The sequence below is a fragment of the Mytilus trossulus genome, chromosome 14, assembly GCF_036588685.1.
Source record: "Mytilus trossulus isolate FHL-02 chromosome 14, PNRI_Mtr1.1.1.hap1, whole genome shotgun sequence".
Lineage (NCBI taxonomy): Eukaryota > Metazoa > Mollusca > Bivalvia > Mytilida > Mytilidae > Mytilus > Mytilus trossulus.
Genome location: NC_086386.1, coordinates 16,007,121 through 16,026,835, shown reverse-complemented (window position 1 = coordinate 16,026,835; position 19,715 = coordinate 16,007,121). Strand labels below are relative to the sequence as shown.

The window sequence follows — 19,715 nt, the reverse complement described above, 5'->3', positions numbered from 1 at the left end:
GAGGAATCGATATATATTAAAATCATTATGTGTTACTTATTTAACGAAAACATGTTTATATTTTAAAATATACTTAAACAAGCAGCAATTAGTACTGAAGTTGTATTGTTTTATTAAAGAAAATTGTTGATTTTAAATTTATTTTCTATATTAAGGCTTCATGGACTTGCTTTCAAAAAAGAGGCAAAAGTTATCAAACTTATATTGAAACATACAAGTCGAAAACAAACTGACAACGCCATAGTAAAAAAATACACAAGCATACAACCACAAGCTAACAATAGAAAACTAAAGACTGTTAGAATTAACCATAGTTATTATTCTGTATTTCTGTATGTTATTGATCAGACTTGTCAACTACGTGGAAATAAGCAACCCCTCTTCCCAAAAGTGTCATTAAAATTACCTCACAAATTTTCCTCTGTGACCTTTGACTGTGAAATGTGAAGTTAATGAGAAATAAAATTCATTTATTCACCCCAGTTACATAATAAGTCCTCTGATCATACGTTTCCATTATCATGTTCATACTGTAACATACTGTATGATACTAACATGTATGTTGCAGTATACTTCTACAGATTACACTATTAAGTGATGGTCAACAGTTGATTTTTTTTAAGAAGTTTACTTTTTAACAAAACCTATCATAATCCTTGAGGACACTGAGCTGTTACCATCTGTCTTATGGACATTTATGAAATTTTACCAGTGGTTGTTTCAAAAGTTTTACTCATCCCCCAAGAATTTCTGAGGATGAACTGTCAAATTTCATACAAATTAATTCCAACACTATTTCAACATCAACACTACTAGACTTCCTCTTTATATGCTTCCTCATTGTCTCATTATAGGCTTCCTCATAGCCTCATAGACATGATAGCCTCATAGGATCCCTGATAGCCTCATGCATTCATTTTTAAACCATCGTTCCAATTGGATGGAATGATGTCCAGCCAGGGGTTTATACTTTGCTACTTTTCAGTATGCACATAGCTAGGCTCTTGGTTTAGTCATGGAGCAAAACATTTAATATTTTAGCTGAGTAGGTTCCTCAAGGATTATGATTGTGATGTATATTTATATATAAATAAAAGTTATTATAACTATGATTTATGTTTAATTCAAACATGGATACCAATAGCATTGCTTCACAACATTTCCCAGGTATTTACGTACTAGTTATAGTAGAAAAACTTAGGTTGATTATAATTTGAACACTTAATCCTTAATGTTATATATCATGAGTTCAAATGGTGCGTTCTGAAAGAAATCAGGGGTAATTAAAATATTTAAATTACTATGAAATTACTATGAACTCATTGTGTGTGACTTTGAGGATTTTGCTCACTGACACATTTATTATTGATACATCAGGATGGTTTATGTTAGGTCAAAGAAATTTTTAATACGATATGAGGTCGGATGTTTACTCAGGTGTTAACACAGATTTCCCTATTACATAACAGATTACCAAAGAAAAGATTCAGTAAAAAACAACAGACAATTAAAATAAGATTAAAATATCATCACGTCAAACAGAAATAAATTTATCATAAAAAATATTAACAAAACACAATGCAAACAAGGAACAAATGAAATTTAAACATATTCAGGATCCTTTCTGATAATTTTGTATAAATTAAATTAGAGAGGTTAAGCGCTATAAAACCAGGTTCAATCCACCATTTTCAACATTTGAAAAATTACTTCCAAGTCAGGAATATAACAGTTGTTGTTCATTCGTTTGATGTGATTTGTCATTTTATTTTACTATGTGATTAAGAACTTTCGGATTGAATTATACGCGAAGTTCAGAATTTTTGTGATTTTACTTTTTTTTTCAATGCTCAGCAGTAGCTTCAGTAAAAACTCAAGGTGTAACTCCGATAGTCAAAAATGTCTAAAGACGTGAACCGTGCAGAGTTTACAGTTCATGATAAGATGAGAATTAATCATTTTTACTCAAATGAATATTTTATCACAAAAGGAGAGACACAATAAACCTTGATTTTCACCTTGTTTTATTCATTTAATGAGCATCACGAATTTCCGTTTTTTATAATACAACCTATGTACACTCAGTATGAGAAACTCAATATGTAGATGCTATTGAAACAAATCTATCGAAATGACTGACGTACCACATTTATCTCTTTTAAAATTGCCATATACAAGTAGTCGATCCTTTCTATTTAAAATACACTAAAAACAAAGAAAATGGACTTGGTTTTAAACAAATAACAGATTATCAGAAACAAATCTCAACTAGGAGTTCCTTCACAACTAAATATTTACGGATACAATCCCTAGGCCTTGAGGTAATTTTGTGTTAATTGATAACATGTTTCTTTTCATTATTTAAACAGCAATTTACGTATGAAACAAGATCTGTTCCTTAACTTTTACTGTCTTGATATGTTTCAAAATCATGAACATGAAAGCGATTTCAGTTAACACGTTAGGTGTAGTTGGACATTATTGGACGTAGGTGAAGTCACATATTTCAGTGTCAAAAACAATCTAATTCATAAAATAAACTGTACATAAATTAGGCAAATTATATTTGTTGTTTGTTTTCATTTGAATCGTTTTACATTTGTTATTTCAGGCCTTTAGGCGGTACGGTGAGCTATAGTTAATAATGTCTGTGTCTATTGTGAAGAGTTGTCTCATTGGCAATCATATCCCATTTTCTTTTGTATATACTCATAGACATGTTTGGATTCTATTGACGTCGACCAAGCGCATTTTGAGGATTTGACATGTGTGCTGTCGGGCACGTTTGAATGGAAGGACAAGCGTTTGAGTGTAAAACACCTTTATTGTATATTATTTTAACAAAATCCGATGCTTCATCACTGTAAGTCAGTCAAAGCAGACATAACAGATGATTAGCATGTTTCAGATTTCTCCAACATTCGATTATTAGACTAAACATCATTAGGGACTAAGGGTTCCTCTTAAGGACTGGCATATTGATATTTAACTTACTTCACCTGTCTCAGTTCTTAACTATAAAACTATTTAAAGGGTTAAAATAATGTTTTCAAATGAATTGTTAAATATTGCCAAACTATGTTTTGCTTATTTTAAATTGGCTTTTATATATAATTGAAAAACGTCGATTTTAAAGTCGATATAAATAATTTAAATTGGTATTCATCTTTTTCCCTCTATTTTCTTAATAATGAATAATTTATTACGATTTTGTTATCGTGATTATTAATAAAAATCTTGTGTGCTGAGAGAATTAGAATCTGCTTAATATAAAAAATGTAATATATCTAATTTTCTTAGACGGCTTGCAATAATTGTCAAAAGCTTGTTGGACAAACGGAAAACGATTGTAGCTCCAAATTCAACCAGTAAGTTCCTACGGTTAATTTCCCTACGTTTTTATATACCCAATTCGTATTTAATCTTTTTTTCTTTAACTAAGATATCTTCGACTGACTATTCCATATGCCTTAACAAGATGTTAAGAACATTGACTTCAGTTCGTATAAAGGCAATGTTGCTGGTAGGATGATATAAAGACAGAATGACCCGGTAGATGATATATATATCAGCAGCCTTTCCATGATTATATACATACATGTTTCAACATAAACCTTCTTTGTTTCACGGTTTTTTTTAAAATTAGAATATATACATAAAACAAATACTAAAAGTGTCAATAAAATATGATAAATTATAAAATTTGAAAGTCAGTGAACATTTTGATTTTTTATATTATTTTTGATAATTTTTTTATCTTTTTTTAATCTGATTTATTTTTATGAATTTTCAAAGTTGAAAAAGACATGTTTGAAGTTTGCTATTTATTTATAGATTTATTTTGTTGAATAACTTTTTTTTTTCAAATTTGTAACATTTCTGGTTATATATTCAACCAAAACTATATAAAAAAAAACAATTATTGTAAAAAATAAAATAAATATGTCTTGATCATATTTTTATCTATATAAAAGAATGCCCCGTTTTATACTATTTTAGTTAAGGTGAATTGCAGGTGAATACCAAAATGTGAGTCCCTAAAACCACCTCCTTATTATAATGTTGTTGCAGTCTTAGTATCAAATGTTGGAGAAATGTGAATAAACCATATGATGGCCCATGCAAACAGTATCTTTCTATTGGTATTACAGTTATAATATTTATTATATTATAATATTAATTTATGTAAATAATTATAACCGAAAAATATTTATATATTCATTTTTGGTCAAAACTATATTTAATTCCTTGAAAATTTTACATACACGAGTATTTTTATTGATTCTCCTTTAAAAAGTTCTCAGAAATTATCAATTATCGTTTTAGAATACCATACCATCATATGACGTCATTTTCATATTGACCCATCTTTCATTTCCCACATCACGTGATCTGATATATTCACAGACACGGACTACGACATCAACTTGCTAGTTTTTTTACTTTCATTTGAAGAGAAAAAACAACATTGTGAGTAAAGCTTATTTGTGCAGACTTTGTACATTTACACATGAAATATATTATTAGGTTTTTTATTCCAACGTTTGACCCATTAAACATTTTCAGAAAGTCATATACAGACACTAAGGCGAAAAATCGATTTTCATGAACAGGAAGTTCATTAAATAACTTTAATCTAAATATATTTTTATACATATTTTTATATACGGGTATTTGACATATTTCAAGATCTTTTTTAACAGTGTGAAATGGCAATGACTCACAGTCGACAATATCCCACAATATATCTTGTATAGTTTATCTGATTTTATGAGGGGACTGGACCTCTTCCGGGACGTTGGGATCAGGGGTTCTTAAACTCGGGATTTCGAGATTGACCCTTTTGAGATCCAGGATTTATTTTTACGATGTTCGGGATGTCGGGACTTTTTGAATTCGGGACCTCGAGATTGCATGCTTTTAAGACCGTGATTTCGGAATAAGGTCCCCTATCGAATTCCTCCCCCCCCCCTATTTTATATAAATCTTTTTTATTGATTAATAACGAGATGACATCAATACAATGTAAGAAATATTTCAATGATTATTTGATGATTTTTGTAGTACAATCAAAACAACATTTGTCGGATTATTTATTATATTTTCCAGAACAGCTGTTGCACGATTCTAAAATTAAATTAATCTTTTTATTGAATATTTGAAAAACGATCATTTGATATAATTCACTTAAGACTTGACATATACAAAACAAGTGAGACTACCCACCATACAAGACAGTAATGATATATTTAATTAGACAGTATAGTACTGGTAAAATTGAGAATGGAAATGGGGAATGTGTCAAAGAGACAACAACCCGACCAAAATAAAAAAACAACAGCAGAAGGTCACCAACAAGTCTATATTGGTTGTGGTTACCTTTAATAGAGTACAAGAAAGCATTAAATCAATATTTTACCTCAGGGGTCACCATCTTGGAAAAGTTTGACAGATAAGTACTTTTATAAGGTTGTGGGTCCCTGACAGTGAAAGGAAGTATTATAAATTTGGTATCTGCCAAAAGACCTATGGGTAAAGAACATAAGATACATATAGAGAACATAAATAATTAGCACAAAATATAATAACATGTAAAATCTGTATTTATGTGTACGCATGTTTCCCCAAATTAACTAGCTCTTTTGAACCATTTTCTCTAATTGCAGAGAAGGTTGTGTTCAATAATACGAAGGAATAAACAATAAGTTCTTATTACTTGTCGCATTAAACGTTTTCTACTCCTAATGTCATTTTAACATTAACAAGAGCCTATTTCTTCAAGAATTTGCGAAAAAACTTCATTAGCTTTCTTTTAGAACTACCTATCTGATGAATAAATGGTATTGCCAGTATATACATGAGTACACCAAGTTACACCATGCCCCTATAAAAGAGAGGCGAAAGATTCCAAAGGAGTATTCAAACTTGTAAGTCGAAAACATACTGACAATGCCATTGCAAGAAACAAATATATCATGAAAAAAATAGCAGTATGCAAACACAATATGAGAAACTAACGACTGAGTAAAACGAATCCATGCAAATGGCGATTGCCCGATCTCCTTAATGTTAAGCTGATCCTGTTACATATGTTGCACCTGTATTGTTGAACATTTAACTAATGTACCCAGTTGGCTGTCGAAATCTTTCTTCATACACGGATTACCAAAATCACATAAACCTATGGGAAGTAGATTATTTCAACAGGATTTCAAAAGGAAAAACCAGTTTCTGGTATAGAGATGTACGGCGGGCGGCTGTCAAACAGTGTCCGTGCATTAACTTTTCATCTAAACGTTTTTTAAACATCTAATATGCTGTTACTGATGACAAAGTGGAGTTCAAGTTCATTATTGACAATTTTCACTTTCATCGTTCACGAGTTCCTAAACGATTGAAGATGATTTTTTCAGTCCTGTCCGTGCTTAACATCATCAACTGTTTAACCAAAGCTTTTCATATTTTAAAATATTTTTACTGATTCACTGATTACAAAATGGAGATCAAATTTGATATTAACGATTTTCACATTCTCTTTTAAGGGTTGTGATTTTTTAATGATAGAAATTGGTGCTTCCAGTCGTGTGCGTGGTTTAACTCATGGAGCGTTCAACCAAAGCTTTTAAGATTTTAAATATGTGTTTATTAAGAACAAAATGGATGTCGATTTCAATATTGATAATTGTCATTTTCAGAGGTTATGGCTCTTGTGATATTAAAAAATAGGCGTATGACATTGATGCTTGGTCCGTCTCTGTGTGTGTAACATTGCAGTGGTGTTGTTGTTCTCCCTTATATTTAATGCGTTTCCCTCGGTTTTAGTTTGTTATCCCGATTTTGTTTTTTGTCCATGGATTTATGAGTTTTGAACAGCGGTATACTACTGTTGCCTTTATTTGCGACGATTTAAAAAAAAAATCCATTTTTTCATTTGCACCGATTTTATATTTGACCATAATTGCATTTACAGTTTGATATAGATAAGTTGATACTGGTCATACATATTGGAAGGTCTAAGTTTAGTCTTAGATGCATGATTTTCGATTAGTTGTTGGAGGCTTTGAACTAGCTGTCAGATAACTGCGAGTTCTCTCAGATCTGTTCATGGTGTCTTTTTGTGTCGGGATGTATATTAAAGTACCCGGCTATGTCCACTTGTATTTTTGTCCATCTGATGATTTAAGCCTTTTTCCACTGATTTTTATAATTCGTTCTTATGTTGTACTGTTATACCTCTGTCCCAAGTTAGGAAAGGGTTGGGATCCCGCTAACATGTTTCACCCCGCCACATTATTTGTGTATGTGCCTTGCCCAAGTCAGGAGCCTGTAATTTAGTGGTTGTCGTTTGTTCATGTGTTACATATTTTTTTTTCGTTCATTTTTTTTTTATATAAGTAAGGCCGTTAATTTTCTCGTTTGAATTGGTTTACACTGCCTTATCGGGGCCTTTTATAGCTGACTATGCGGTATGGGCTTTGCTCATTGTTGAAGGCCGTACGGTGACCTATATTTAATATTATCTGTGTCATTTTGGTCTGTTGTGGACATCTTTTTTATAGTGATAACTGCAATATTTAAGATGGAACACGTCCGAAATACATTTATCAGTTATATACTGTTCTTCAACTTTGTATTTGTTTGGCTTTATACATTTTTTTATATGAGCGTCACTGATGAGTTTTATGTAGACGAAACGCGCGTCTGGCGTACTTAATTATAATCCTGGTACTTTTGATAACAACCTAGCCTTTGTTAGTCTTGTATAATATACTTTTAGTTTCTTGTGTACAATTTCGAGGGTAGTATGAGCGTCACTGATGAGTTTTATGTAGACGAAACGCGCGTCTGGCGTACATAATTATTATCCTGGTACCTTTGAGAACTATTCATAAGGATGTAAAAATAGAAACTACGTACCTCTAACTTACGCACTTTTACCAGCAAAAGATGAACAGTGTTAGGAAGTTGTGTGGGAAATAATTTGCGATATCTACCCTAAAAAAACAAACTTTCTTTTTGTGGCAGAGATTATGCATATTGACTTCTAATAAGCAAAGCGAAACACAATTTTGGATGCTTTTCCACAATGATTTTATCTGTCTCAGAACTGGCGAAGAAAATCCAGTCTGTTGGACTGAGCACAGAGTAAAAACAAATTAGGTGACATTTGTAAATGGGTATTCCCATTGCTTGACAATTCATATCATTTGTACAACTGGCTGATGAAAAAGGACATGATGATAAAGAAAAATACCATTCTCCTGTTATTTAACTTTCTCTATTTTGTTTGCTTTTATTAAATTTCCTGACCGGGTGAGAAAAATGTTTCTCCTCACTAGTAAAAAAATCTGTTCTAGGCAAATAATTTGTTGAAAATTCATTGTGACGCTAAGTTTTCTTGTTTTCTTCTGAATATTTTTATTGTGACGTGAAAAAAGCGACCATACCTGATAACGTCACATCAAAAGTACACAACTTTCCTCAAATCTTTGAAAAGGAAGGATAAAACTCATCAGAAAAACAGATTCCACCATTGTAACTCATGTGTAACGATATTTCTCCATTTTGGAAAATATCGTACATGATTAACACCGATAAATGTGCAATTCCAGCAGCTTTCATCGATAAACTTTAATATTTATACACCAACGATCTCATTTAAGTTCTAAAATTATCTAGACGTGAGTGATATTTAGAATGAAATTATAGATACGAAATTAAATACTAGTAGTAATCAAAGGTACCAGGATTATAATTTAATACGCCAGACACGCGTTTCGACTACATAAGACTCTTCAGTGACGCTCAGATCAAAACAGTTGTAAAGCAAATTAAGTACAAAGTTGAAGAGCATTCAGGATCCAAATTGCAAAAGGTTGTGCACAAATTAGCTGAGGTAATCTATTCCTAGGATAAGAAAATCCTTAGTTTTTTTAAACTCAAAGTTTTGTATCAGGAAATATATAAAAATGACCATATAATTGATTTGCATGTCAACACCGAAGTGCTGACTATTAGGCTGGTGATACCCTTGGGGACGAAAATTCCACCAGCAGTGGCATCGACCCAGTGGTGTAAATAGTTATCAAAGGTACCATCATTATAATTTAATAAGCCATACGCGCGTTTCGTCTACATTAGACTCATCATTTAAAATTGGCATTGAATTTCTGGTTTATTATTTTGTAGAATTGACTGTTATGGCAGTAAGAAGATTAAACCAGCAACAGACACAACGGCAAAGTCGTGCACCAGTTTCGGTATATTCAGTTCTAGTATATTGGGAGGGTGGGTTGCTTTGGAGACTAATAATGACCAGTGACTATTAAGAATTTTCCTGATTTGAGTGAAAGTCAATTCTAAAATTTGTTGTTGCAATGCCATGCTATCAAAATATTCTAAATTGTATTACAACAGACCCATGTAATCAAAGCTGAAAACGAAATAACAAAGTAAATTAGGAATATCCCATTGTTCTTTCAGCGTTTGTCATAAAAAATAGAAAAACAATAAAAAGATGGGTTTTTGCTTTTATTGAATGCATGATTAGTTTTAGGCTCATCGTTTTTGTTTTTGTTTTTTGCTTTGCTCATCACTTGACGTCCATCGTCAGTCGTAGTCTTCTTGAAAAAACGTTACCACACTCATCATTGCGATGTCAACTTTGAAACGAATGTGTTTCTATATTTTGAAATCTATTTAAAAAAAACTCAGCCGCAGAGGACTACGTAACAGGAGCATATTATACACAATATTAATTACAACATAGTTCATAATACAAACAGAATACATTTTTAAATTATACATCTTCAGAAATAAGTTTGTGTTAATTTCAGTTTTAAATTAGACAATATAAAAAAGATGTGGTGTGATTGTCAATGAGACAACTATCCACAATAGACCAAAATGACACAGACATTAACAACTATAGGTCATCGTACGCCCTTCAACAATGAGGAAAGCCCATACCGCATAGTCAGCTATAAAAGGCCCCGATAAGACAATGTAAAACAATTCAAACTAGAAAACTAAGCATCTTTTCTACCTTTTGAATAAAAATTGAAGTTTAGACAGCACATTACTATAACTATATATATTTAAGCCTACCAAGTACTTTTTTTCATTTGGATATTTTAAATAATATAAAGGTATCAACTTTCCCCTTAAATCCTTAATTTAACTCTTGGTACATATACATTCAAGTTCAGTTTTCACGATTTTTCCCCTTCCCGTTGTTGGTTATCGCCCTTTTTAATATCCAAAAGTGGTATCTTTAATGTGTTTGAGTTATATTTCTTTCTTCAGCAATGGTTTATTATATACATAAAGTTTGAAAACATTAAATTTTAATAAATACTTTTCACCTGTATCGGTTTACTAAGCATATGGTTAATGTCTTATATGACAATTATAATAAGGGTGACAAAAATACTTGAAATTTTTCAGTTTTCTAAGTGGTGATGATTAAAAGCTATATAGGAGTTGTATTATATAGTTTACTGTAGACATTTACTATTCATTGTAAATAGTTATCAAAGTTACCAGGATTATAATTTAGTACGCCAGACGCGCGTTTCGTCTACATAAGACTCATCAATGACGCTCATTATCAAAATATTTATAAAGCCAAGCTAGTACAAAGTTGAAGAGCATTGAGGATCCAAAATTCCAAAAACTTGTGCCAAATTCGGTTAGGTAATCTATGCCTGGGATAAGAAAATTCTTAGTTTCAAAAAGTTCAAAGTTTTGTTTACAGGAAAAGTTTGTTACCACTAAACGTTTTAAATTATATTCACCTTTTATTAAGAAAAACACACCATTTGGTATTTGTCAATCATTGGAGTGACAGATTTATCTGAATTCTATTAATTTTATTTGATAATAATAATTTTAAAATTAGTATAACTGCATATCTACTTAAGGACTCTCGGCTTAAACCATAACTAATTTTAGATTTACATTATTTTCCTTTGAACAGAAAGAAGTATTGAATCTCTGGGTTGTTTGATATGCGTATTCTAGCAATGTACTTGGATATTGGCCCATATCAAATAGGTAAATGTTCAATTTCAATTTTTTCTGTTCTTTAACCACAGTCATTTTGTGTCACAAAACTATGTTGTATCAAATATTTCATCACCATTTTTTTTTAATGTGACCTACCGAACTAGACTATTTTGTAATAACACGAGTAACACGATGGGTGCAACATGTGGCCCAGGAGCTGTTTACCCATCCGAAACACCTGATATCAACCCAACGTTTTAGTGGGTTCTTGTTTCGTACTCTTCAGTTTTCTATTTTTCTGTCTTGTATACTCTTATTTGTCTGGGTTTTTTTTTTAGTCATCATGTTGTTAGTTTATTTTCTATCTAAAAGTTTGAATGTCTCTCTGGTATCTTTCGCTTCTCTTTGTATTAACTCTTATTCCACCTTTGTAGAAAGATGATTGGAAATGTTTCAAATGTTGTCAGTTTGTTTTAGATTTCTGAGTTTGACTGTCCAATTGGTATCTTTCGTCCCTCTTTTAAATTTAGTCGAATTTTTAAGTATAATTTTCTATCTGTCGTTATCTTACCTTTCGTAAATACTCCACTATTGATGTATACTGAAGAGGTGAGTTAAACGTGTCGTTTGTTTTTAGTTAATGAGACAATGAAACAGGATTCAAAAACAACGTCTTGGGTGATATTTGAATTATAATATATGTTTTTTTCTTCGGTAGGATGCCTTTGAAGAATGTCACATAAAAGAAGAAAGTATTGACACCATAACTGGAAAATTGGACCAGATATGTCTGACAGAGGAAATGGCAGATGTGTTCTTCTTATTTCAAGGTGAAAATATAGCACGCATTCCAGCTCATAAAATGATCCTTGCTTTGAGAAGTCCTGTTTTTAAGGCCATGTTCTATGGTAGCTTTCCACAAAGAGAAGGCGATATATGGATCGAAGATATTAAACTGGATTCGTTTCGAAGATTGATGAAGTAAGAAATCTACTTTTTACATAGTATAACCCGGTTACACTGTGAAAGAATAAGTAACGGTTGTCAAGTGTTGAGATTAAATCGTGAAGAAAATCGTATGAGACAACGTCAGAAAAAATATTCTATTTAATGATTTCTACAATAAATTATGGAACAATAAAACTGTGTGTCGAAGTGGTCCATCATGATCAGTATCCGAGAAAATTTTAAAGCAGTTTAAAAGTAAACACGTCTGTACCAAGCTTTAACAAATCAGATTGCTAATTAAAATTTCACAGAAAAAAAATTTAACAAAAAGGATTTGTTATTATATTTTGAAATCACAAACTTCTTTTCTCTTCAAAAACATCGTATCATATTAATGTTTAAATTGTTCTTCACGAGTTTGTTAACCGTTATCGTGATTAGGGCATATCCGTTCCACGTGTTTTTAATGTCGTAACTACAATCCCGTGCCCTTTTCCGGAATCTAACCTACCTAGTTAGACTTATTACTGGATACTTTTAAAATGACCAACCCGACGGTGTCAAATATGGAGCGTGATCTACCACTCTAAGACGAGTTGGTTAACCGTTATCACGATTATCGAATATCCGTTTCACATTTTTTAATGTCGTAACTACAATCACGTGCCCTTTTCCGGAATCTGACCTAGCGAATTAGATTTTATTACCGGATGCTTTTCAATATGAGCAACACGACGGTGTCAAATATGGAGCATGAGCTACCACTCTATGATCATCGCTAGGTCTGTTTTTTTGTTGTTTTTTTAAAGGGTGAGGGTACGTGTCTTCAATTATTTATGTTATGTTTTGTGTATATTTTCCTGTCTCTTTTTTCTTTTTCTTTTTATAGGCATGGCATTGTCAATCTATTTTTAACTTTGAGTTTGAATGTCCCTATGTCATCTTTCTCCTCTCTTTTATATAAGACATTTTTCAAAAAGTTATTTGTTTTATCACATAATGATGCCGATTCAAACATTATAAGTAACAGCTGCAAGCTCCTAGACGTCATGTGAGTTCAGAAATATTATGTACGCGGATAAAGTTGATGAATTACTGTCAAGGTGTTGAAAATTTATAATTTAAAAATTATCATTTGTTATAGTGCCTTGTTATTGCAATGAACTGATGGAGTCAAATTCGATGTAAATGTCTAACATGCCTTTAAAAATAAGGCAACTGTATATGTAGCGTCTGTAATCCCAAGTTCATAACTATTAATGGGAGACAAACAGAAAATTATGTAAGATATTTATAGGTACAGCTAAATAATAAAGCTGCTTTGGTTTAATGCTTAGGAAAAGTAAATGTACACATAAAGATATTTCCCTTTTTCTGTAACGTAGTGCAAAGTATTATTGTTATCATTTTGACCGCTACTTTCCTTATTCTGATGTATTTTACCTTTCGAAAATTCGGCAAGTTTTTTACAGATTTTGAAAATTGCATTCCAAATCTTTCACAATCCGATCGCAATTTTTGTTCACCGTAAGTTATTCTTTCACGGTCATTTTTATCGATATATATTGATTGACATCCGTGAAAAAATATATCCAAACTATGCATGACCAAATTAGACAATTAACAATGCACGGACTCGTTATAATTTATCAACATATCGTTCATATTATAGTCCAGGGTGATAATCCCAAACTATTTTAGGATCAGGACATATCCCAAGACCATCTTTTGACAAGCCTTTATGCTATGCTAGACTTTATATTGAAGTTTTTGGTTTTCGATTTGTCTATGTATAAAACAAAACAAAAACAAGACACTTTATTTATTATACATTTAAAAAGACTCAAATGATTATAATTTAGCACTGTTTTGTTTGCACCAAATATCCTCAAGTTATTGTGTATGTTGGTATCAATAAACTCATCATAGATACCAGGACTAAATTTTGTAAATACGCTAGACCGCGTTTCGTCTACAAAAAATGACATGTTAAAATCTTCTTTTTTTCTATTATATTTCCAGATAGATAAAACAAACTTTTTAACTCTATATACATTTAATTTGTTTCTGTGTCAAAATTACTAACGCGTAGTATATAAATTATATAATATAATACTTACCAAGCTAGTTCGATCTAATCCAACAATATTATTTTTAACTACAAACATGTGCTTCTTTTTGCACTAGTTTTCGGATTATGAATTGGTAACTAATCCAGCACAAAAGGTAAAGTACAAGAAAGTGAGTCAATGATTATTAATATGGGAAAATGAATACAAATTCGGAAAGCAAGCTGAAGTTCCGTAAACACGTGATTTATACCATGGAATTCTGAATACATATACACTGTTTTTAAAGAATGCATATATGTTATATATAATTAATATTTTTATATTTTAGTTCATTTTACTGAGCTTTTTCCTTAAAAATTCAGTACCTAGTAATAATTATACTCGGGCTCACGCTGTAATCCGAGTTAATTGTTCAAACAGCAGATATGTAATTAGTTATCAAAGGTACCAGGATTATAAAAACAGATAATTACTTGAAAAAAAGCCTATGGCAAAAGTCGTGTTCTCGAAGCTCTGTTAACTAAGGATATATCGGATTTTTCGTCCTAACTTTAGGACACCTAGTTATGTGTGTTAAGATCTTCCTATCTTCATACATGCATTTATTTAAGCTTGAATTTTGCTTTTTGCTCATTATTTTAAGTGTAGATTAACATGAAATGAAACGCTCCTTTGGTTATAATTCCATTTGAAATCACGCATTTAATTCTATACATGTAATTCAAGAAATTGTAAACAATTTTATTGAATGGTTTCCTCAGAATAAATGTTTTATCAAAAGCAATATTTTAACGGTTTAAAGGTTTAAAGATATGTTAAGACTTTTGATCTTCAGTGCTGTACAACTTTGTACTTTTTTCACTTTCGATCTTGTATATCTGGGCGTTATGTATTCGGGTTTAGTTTTCTGTAATTAGTTTTCTGTAATTGGTTAATACTTCAGTTTCATTATGTATATCTCTTTCACATTCATTTGTTAAAATTTACTGTTTGCAATAGCGTGAATTGCATGTTCTTATCCTGGGCATACAAACAATGCCGTATTTGGCAAAACCTTTTCAACTTTTGATCTTCAGTGCTGTACAATTTTGTATTTTTTTTCACTTTCGATCTTTTATATCTGGGCGTCACTAGTGAGTCTCGTGTGGACTAGACGCGTTTTTGGCGTATTGAATTTTAAACCTGATGCTTTTTGTTATCTATTAATCTTGCTTTTCTTTGTCTAATATGTTCTCCTTTTTATTTGTATTGTAGTCCTGTAATATTTTGTTTTCATTTCAATGTTATATTTAACTGTGCCATTAAAGTGCGAGGTTTGGCATGCCATAAAACCAGGTTCAACCCACCACTTTTATTCCCCTTTAAAAGTGTCCTGTACCAAGTCAGGAAGATGGCCATTGTTATAATATTGTTCGTTTCTGTGTGTGTGTTGCATTTTAACGTTGAGTCGTTTGTGTTTTCTCTTATTTTTGAGACAAGACGTGGCACGGTACTTGTCTATCCCAAATTCATATATTTGGTTTTGATGTTATATTTGTTATTCTCGTGGTGTTTTGTCTGTTGCTTGGTCCGTTTCTGTGTGCTGTTGCGTTTCAGTGTTGTGTCGTTGTTCTCCTCTTATATTTAATGCGTTTCCCTCGGTTATAGTTTGTTACCCCGATATTGTTTTTTGTCCATGGATTTATGAGTTTTGAACAGCGGTATACTACTGTTGCCTTTATTTAAGGGCTTCCTAACATAAGATTTGTCTGAGATTTCTTCGAAAATCACCGTAACACCACACCCATATGCCTTCTGATTGTTTATCGAGAGGACCATAAACAATAGGTGCAAACGGTAGTGTGATCCATTAAATAAACAAGAAAAGAAACCGCAATAAATAGTGATTAAGTACAATCTGATTTTTTTAGGACTGTTTGATTTTAAATAATATGTTTATACTATATGTTAATCATCGTGTTACCTGTATTAAATGATTTTGAGTTTCGTACTAATGAACACAATATTTATTCATAGTGTAGAAAAATCAATGTATGTGAAGGTGGCATTAGATCTAAATTCTTTTATTCTATACATTCAGTATCGTTAAATTTACTTTTTTGTATGTTTCAGATATTTATATACCGATCTTCTGCAGCTTAACAAAAATTCTGTTATTCCTTTATTGTATGCCGCGAAGAAGTATCAGATCTCCGGGTTGATCTCAAAATGTGAGAAATATCTACAAGATAATTTAGCTGTTAATAATGCATGTACACTTTTCAGTCATGCAAAGTTTTTCACAATGGCTAAACTTAGAACTAATGCACTCAAATATATAGCCGATAATGCGTTCGATGTGGTAAAAAATGACGATTTTCTGATGCTCCTATCAGAAGACTTAGTTGATATTCTTAAGCTTGATTCCCTTTGTGTACAAGAGGTAGATGTAGTCCGTGCAGTTCTTAAATGGGTAGATCATAAACTGGCTAAGTCCAAAAACAAAATCGACGGGAAATCTAGACGAGCCATTCTTCTTAAAGATGGGATCTTATTTACTATGGCAATTCCTCTACTTTCTTTTGAAGAGTTTACGTCAGTTGTAACACCAAGTAGTATTTTAACAGACGAAGAGCAACTTCAGATTTCCAAAGCTATTAAGAGTCTGAATAATGCATCTGCATGCGGAAAATTTAGAGTACGCCCGAGAAAAGGAGGTAGGGTTGTGGAGGTGCTCATTCACGATATAGTGTACCCAAGTAATAACCGGTCATGTGATATCAATAGTAGCATTATAAATGTGGATTGTTCTGAAATTTTATCTGTGAAAGCAAACAAAAGAATCAAGATTAAATCTGTTACCATCAAACCACAATTCCAACAACCAAGTCAGAATAACTGGAATGTTGAAGTTGATATTAAAACTTTTACCACTGTGCACAAAGAAATTCCTAAAACATTCAAAATGTTTGACTTTCATGAAGAAGAATGGCGCGATATTAAAACTGATGAAGTCACATTGAATATAAACTATGAAGGCAGAGCTTGCAAACTTCCAGTTGACAAAGTCATTTTAGAAAATCAGAAATTAGAATTTTCTATAAAACCATGCCTTCCTCATAGAAATTATAATTTGTGGGGATCAAACCGTCACATGATCAAGATATTACCACAAACGTATCAATTGGTGAATGGTATGATGTATGAACACAAGTTATCCCAACAAACAACTCTGTACTTGTCACTTACAGGCGGATACTTAGTGGAAAGTTTTGAGGTAGTGGAAATTTGCTGAAATATACTTTAATCGATATATCTGAATATCAAAAAACTTTTTATATGTATTTTGACAATTATAAAATCAAAATAAATTTCAACACAAAGTCAAATACTTTTATATAAGAAATGTGAATCATACACAAATGAATCAATCTGCTTCTCAAGAACACAAGTTCGCCAAATTTAAATTCGTGTTCGCAAACCTTTGTTTTTCGTATATAAATGTGTGGACTTGATTATTTTTTCTTTCAATATTACACCAAGGATGACTTGGGAAACGAAATACGATCACTTTATCTTCTCCCGACTGGCAGTGAAACGCTTGCCAAAGTGGGGCGTCCGTTTGGTTGTGCTGGAAGTGTCAGGTTTTCAACCACTTCTGGTTAGAACGTGGACGTTAAATCCGATGCCTCGTGTAATGAGAGTGCCACCCTCTTTGCACGTTTAGAACCCTTGCAACAACTCTTTGAGGGATCCGTATGTGACCTGGCAAAATGTCTGTCCATGTCCAATGTGCCCTCATTTTCCTGTGGTAGTCTTAAGTTTCCACGACCATCATCCCGGATTGCTTTTTTTATTGCAAAACCTACCTATTTAAGCAACCAATGCAATAACTAATCAATCTTTGAATATGGATGCCCTCTTGATGTCTTCCAGTCCGGTTAAAAAATATATAAAAGTGAATATTATACTTTGTTTTGTATATCATGTACTTCAAATGCACAAGGTTTAAAAAATTGAGAATGAACATGAGAAATTTGTCAAAGAGACAACAACCCGACCAAATAGTAAAACACGTCCCAGGGCTACCAACGGATTTTTAACAAAGCGAGAAAATTCGGCATCATGAGATGGGCTTCATCTGGCCCCTTAATAATCATGTGTACTAGTTCAGTCCAAAAAATAGACGTCATATTAAAATCCAAAGAAAATTCAAAACGGAAAGTACCTAATCAAAAAAATAAATCAAAAGCTTGTACACAACACACAACTGAATAACAAATGTCCTATTTCTGACTTAGTTTAGGCATTATCTTATGTAGAAAGCTAAGTCATTGTTATTGTATTGTGATCAAATACCGGTAGAGACAACGAAAATTGGTTTGATATTACAGTAGTATATTCATCAAAGATACGTTTACATTAAGAATATATATCATCAAACTAAAAATAAATCAGTGCAATAGATATCCTTAACAAATAATTTAATTCTCTTGAATGACAGAAATGTCTAATGCTTAAGATTTCCAGATAATTTTCCAAGTCTTGAAATCATCTGCTATCTTAAGTGTGATATCCATCTAATATTAAGACATTTCTTGTTGTCTACTTTGTTAAACAGGAGACAGTTTACAAATGGATAAATAGACAATAAATGTTTAGTGTCTTTAAATATCAGCTGTATTTGTACGAGGCTAGGAAACAAGGTGTATGCGAGCTTTCAGCGAGCTACTGCACCTGTTTCGAGCCGAGTACAAATACAGCTGATATTTAAAGACACTAAACAGTTATTGTCTTTATCCTGCAATTAATTACGTATAGTGTTTATGTTTTAAAAGACACAAAAACTAACAAATTTAGCATTTATTTTCGATTTGTGAACCCTTGAGGCCCGCGTAGTAATATCAAAATCACACATTACGCTGAATACGGGTTCGCAAAAAAAGAGTCTCGAATGGTCAACAATAAAACATCGCCCAAGGTGAATAATTATCTATTTTAACGTAACAACTAATTTCAATAGTAAAAAAAAATAACAAAACATTGTCCAATTTGAAACAGAAGTGTGCGAGTTGTCTTACGCTACAGACTTGACATGGAATTTCACTAACATGCATGCTGAAATTGACATCATCATGGTTGATTTTTGTAACACAATCATACACATTCAAATTTTGAAATCGACAATGGTCTTCTTCATTGTAATGCAATGGGAATACACATTCTGAGGTCAAACAGGTTCATACAATACTCAGTCCGGCAGTGGGCGGAGCTTTAAAGCGATATCTGTATAGTATACAGATACAGCATAGCGATATCTGTAGAGCTGTATCTGTATAGTAGGACACCCAATTGCAGGATAATCAAAATTATAAGTCGAAAACAAACCGAGAATGTCATGGCAATAAAATATCAATGGATAAATACTGGTATGCAAAACACAACATAGAAAACTGAAACTTGGAAACACGAACCACATTACTTAGTAAAATAACAAAATTACTGGAAGAATAATGGAAAAAGGAAAGTCCATAAGTAAGTTGCAAAATCAATAGCTCAAACATGTCAAACGAACGGATTACAACTGTCATATTCCTTTCTTATGTAAAAACAAATGTGTTGCATTAAACCTGGTTTTATAGCTAGCAAAACCTCTCAGATGTATATCAGTCTTATAAAATTGTATTATACTGACAACGATGTGTAAAC

The 19,715-nt window shown here is 32.0% G+C and overlaps 1 protein-coding gene across 1 annotated transcript; it reads left to right on the top strand.

Moving 5' to 3' along the window:
- The first annotated feature begins 4,379 nt into the window (after positions 1–4,379).
- LOC134697513 (BTB/POZ domain-containing protein 2-like) lies at positions 4,380–17,301 on the top strand. The gene is made up of 4 exons (XM_063559792.1): positions 4,380–4,470; positions 9,190–9,260; positions 11,726–11,988; positions 16,140–17,301. Exons 2-4 carry the CDS (start codon positions 9,201–9,203, stop codon positions 17,299–17,301), a joined length of 1,485 nt encoding a protein of 494 aa, XP_063415862.1. The 5' UTR covers positions 4,380–4,470; positions 9,190–9,200.
- Positions 17,302–19,715: the final 2,414 nt, after the last annotated feature.

What these genes read in the sequence shown, in the direction of transcription:
- LOC134697513 (XM_063559792.1), top strand. Translation starts at nt 9,201, where the DNA reads ATGGCAGTAAGAAGATTAAACCAGCAACAGACACAACGGCAAAGTCGT. An exon ending in AAAGTCGTGCACCAGTTTCG is followed by an intron (nt 9,261 to 11,725) that starts GTATATTCAGTT and finishes TTTCTTCGGTAG; the next exon opens with GATGCCTTTGAAGAATGTCA. An exon ending in TCGTTTCGAAGATTGATGAA is followed by an intron (nt 11,989 to 16,139) that starts GTAAGAAATCTA and finishes TGTATGTTTCAG; the next exon opens with ATATTTATATACCGATCTTC.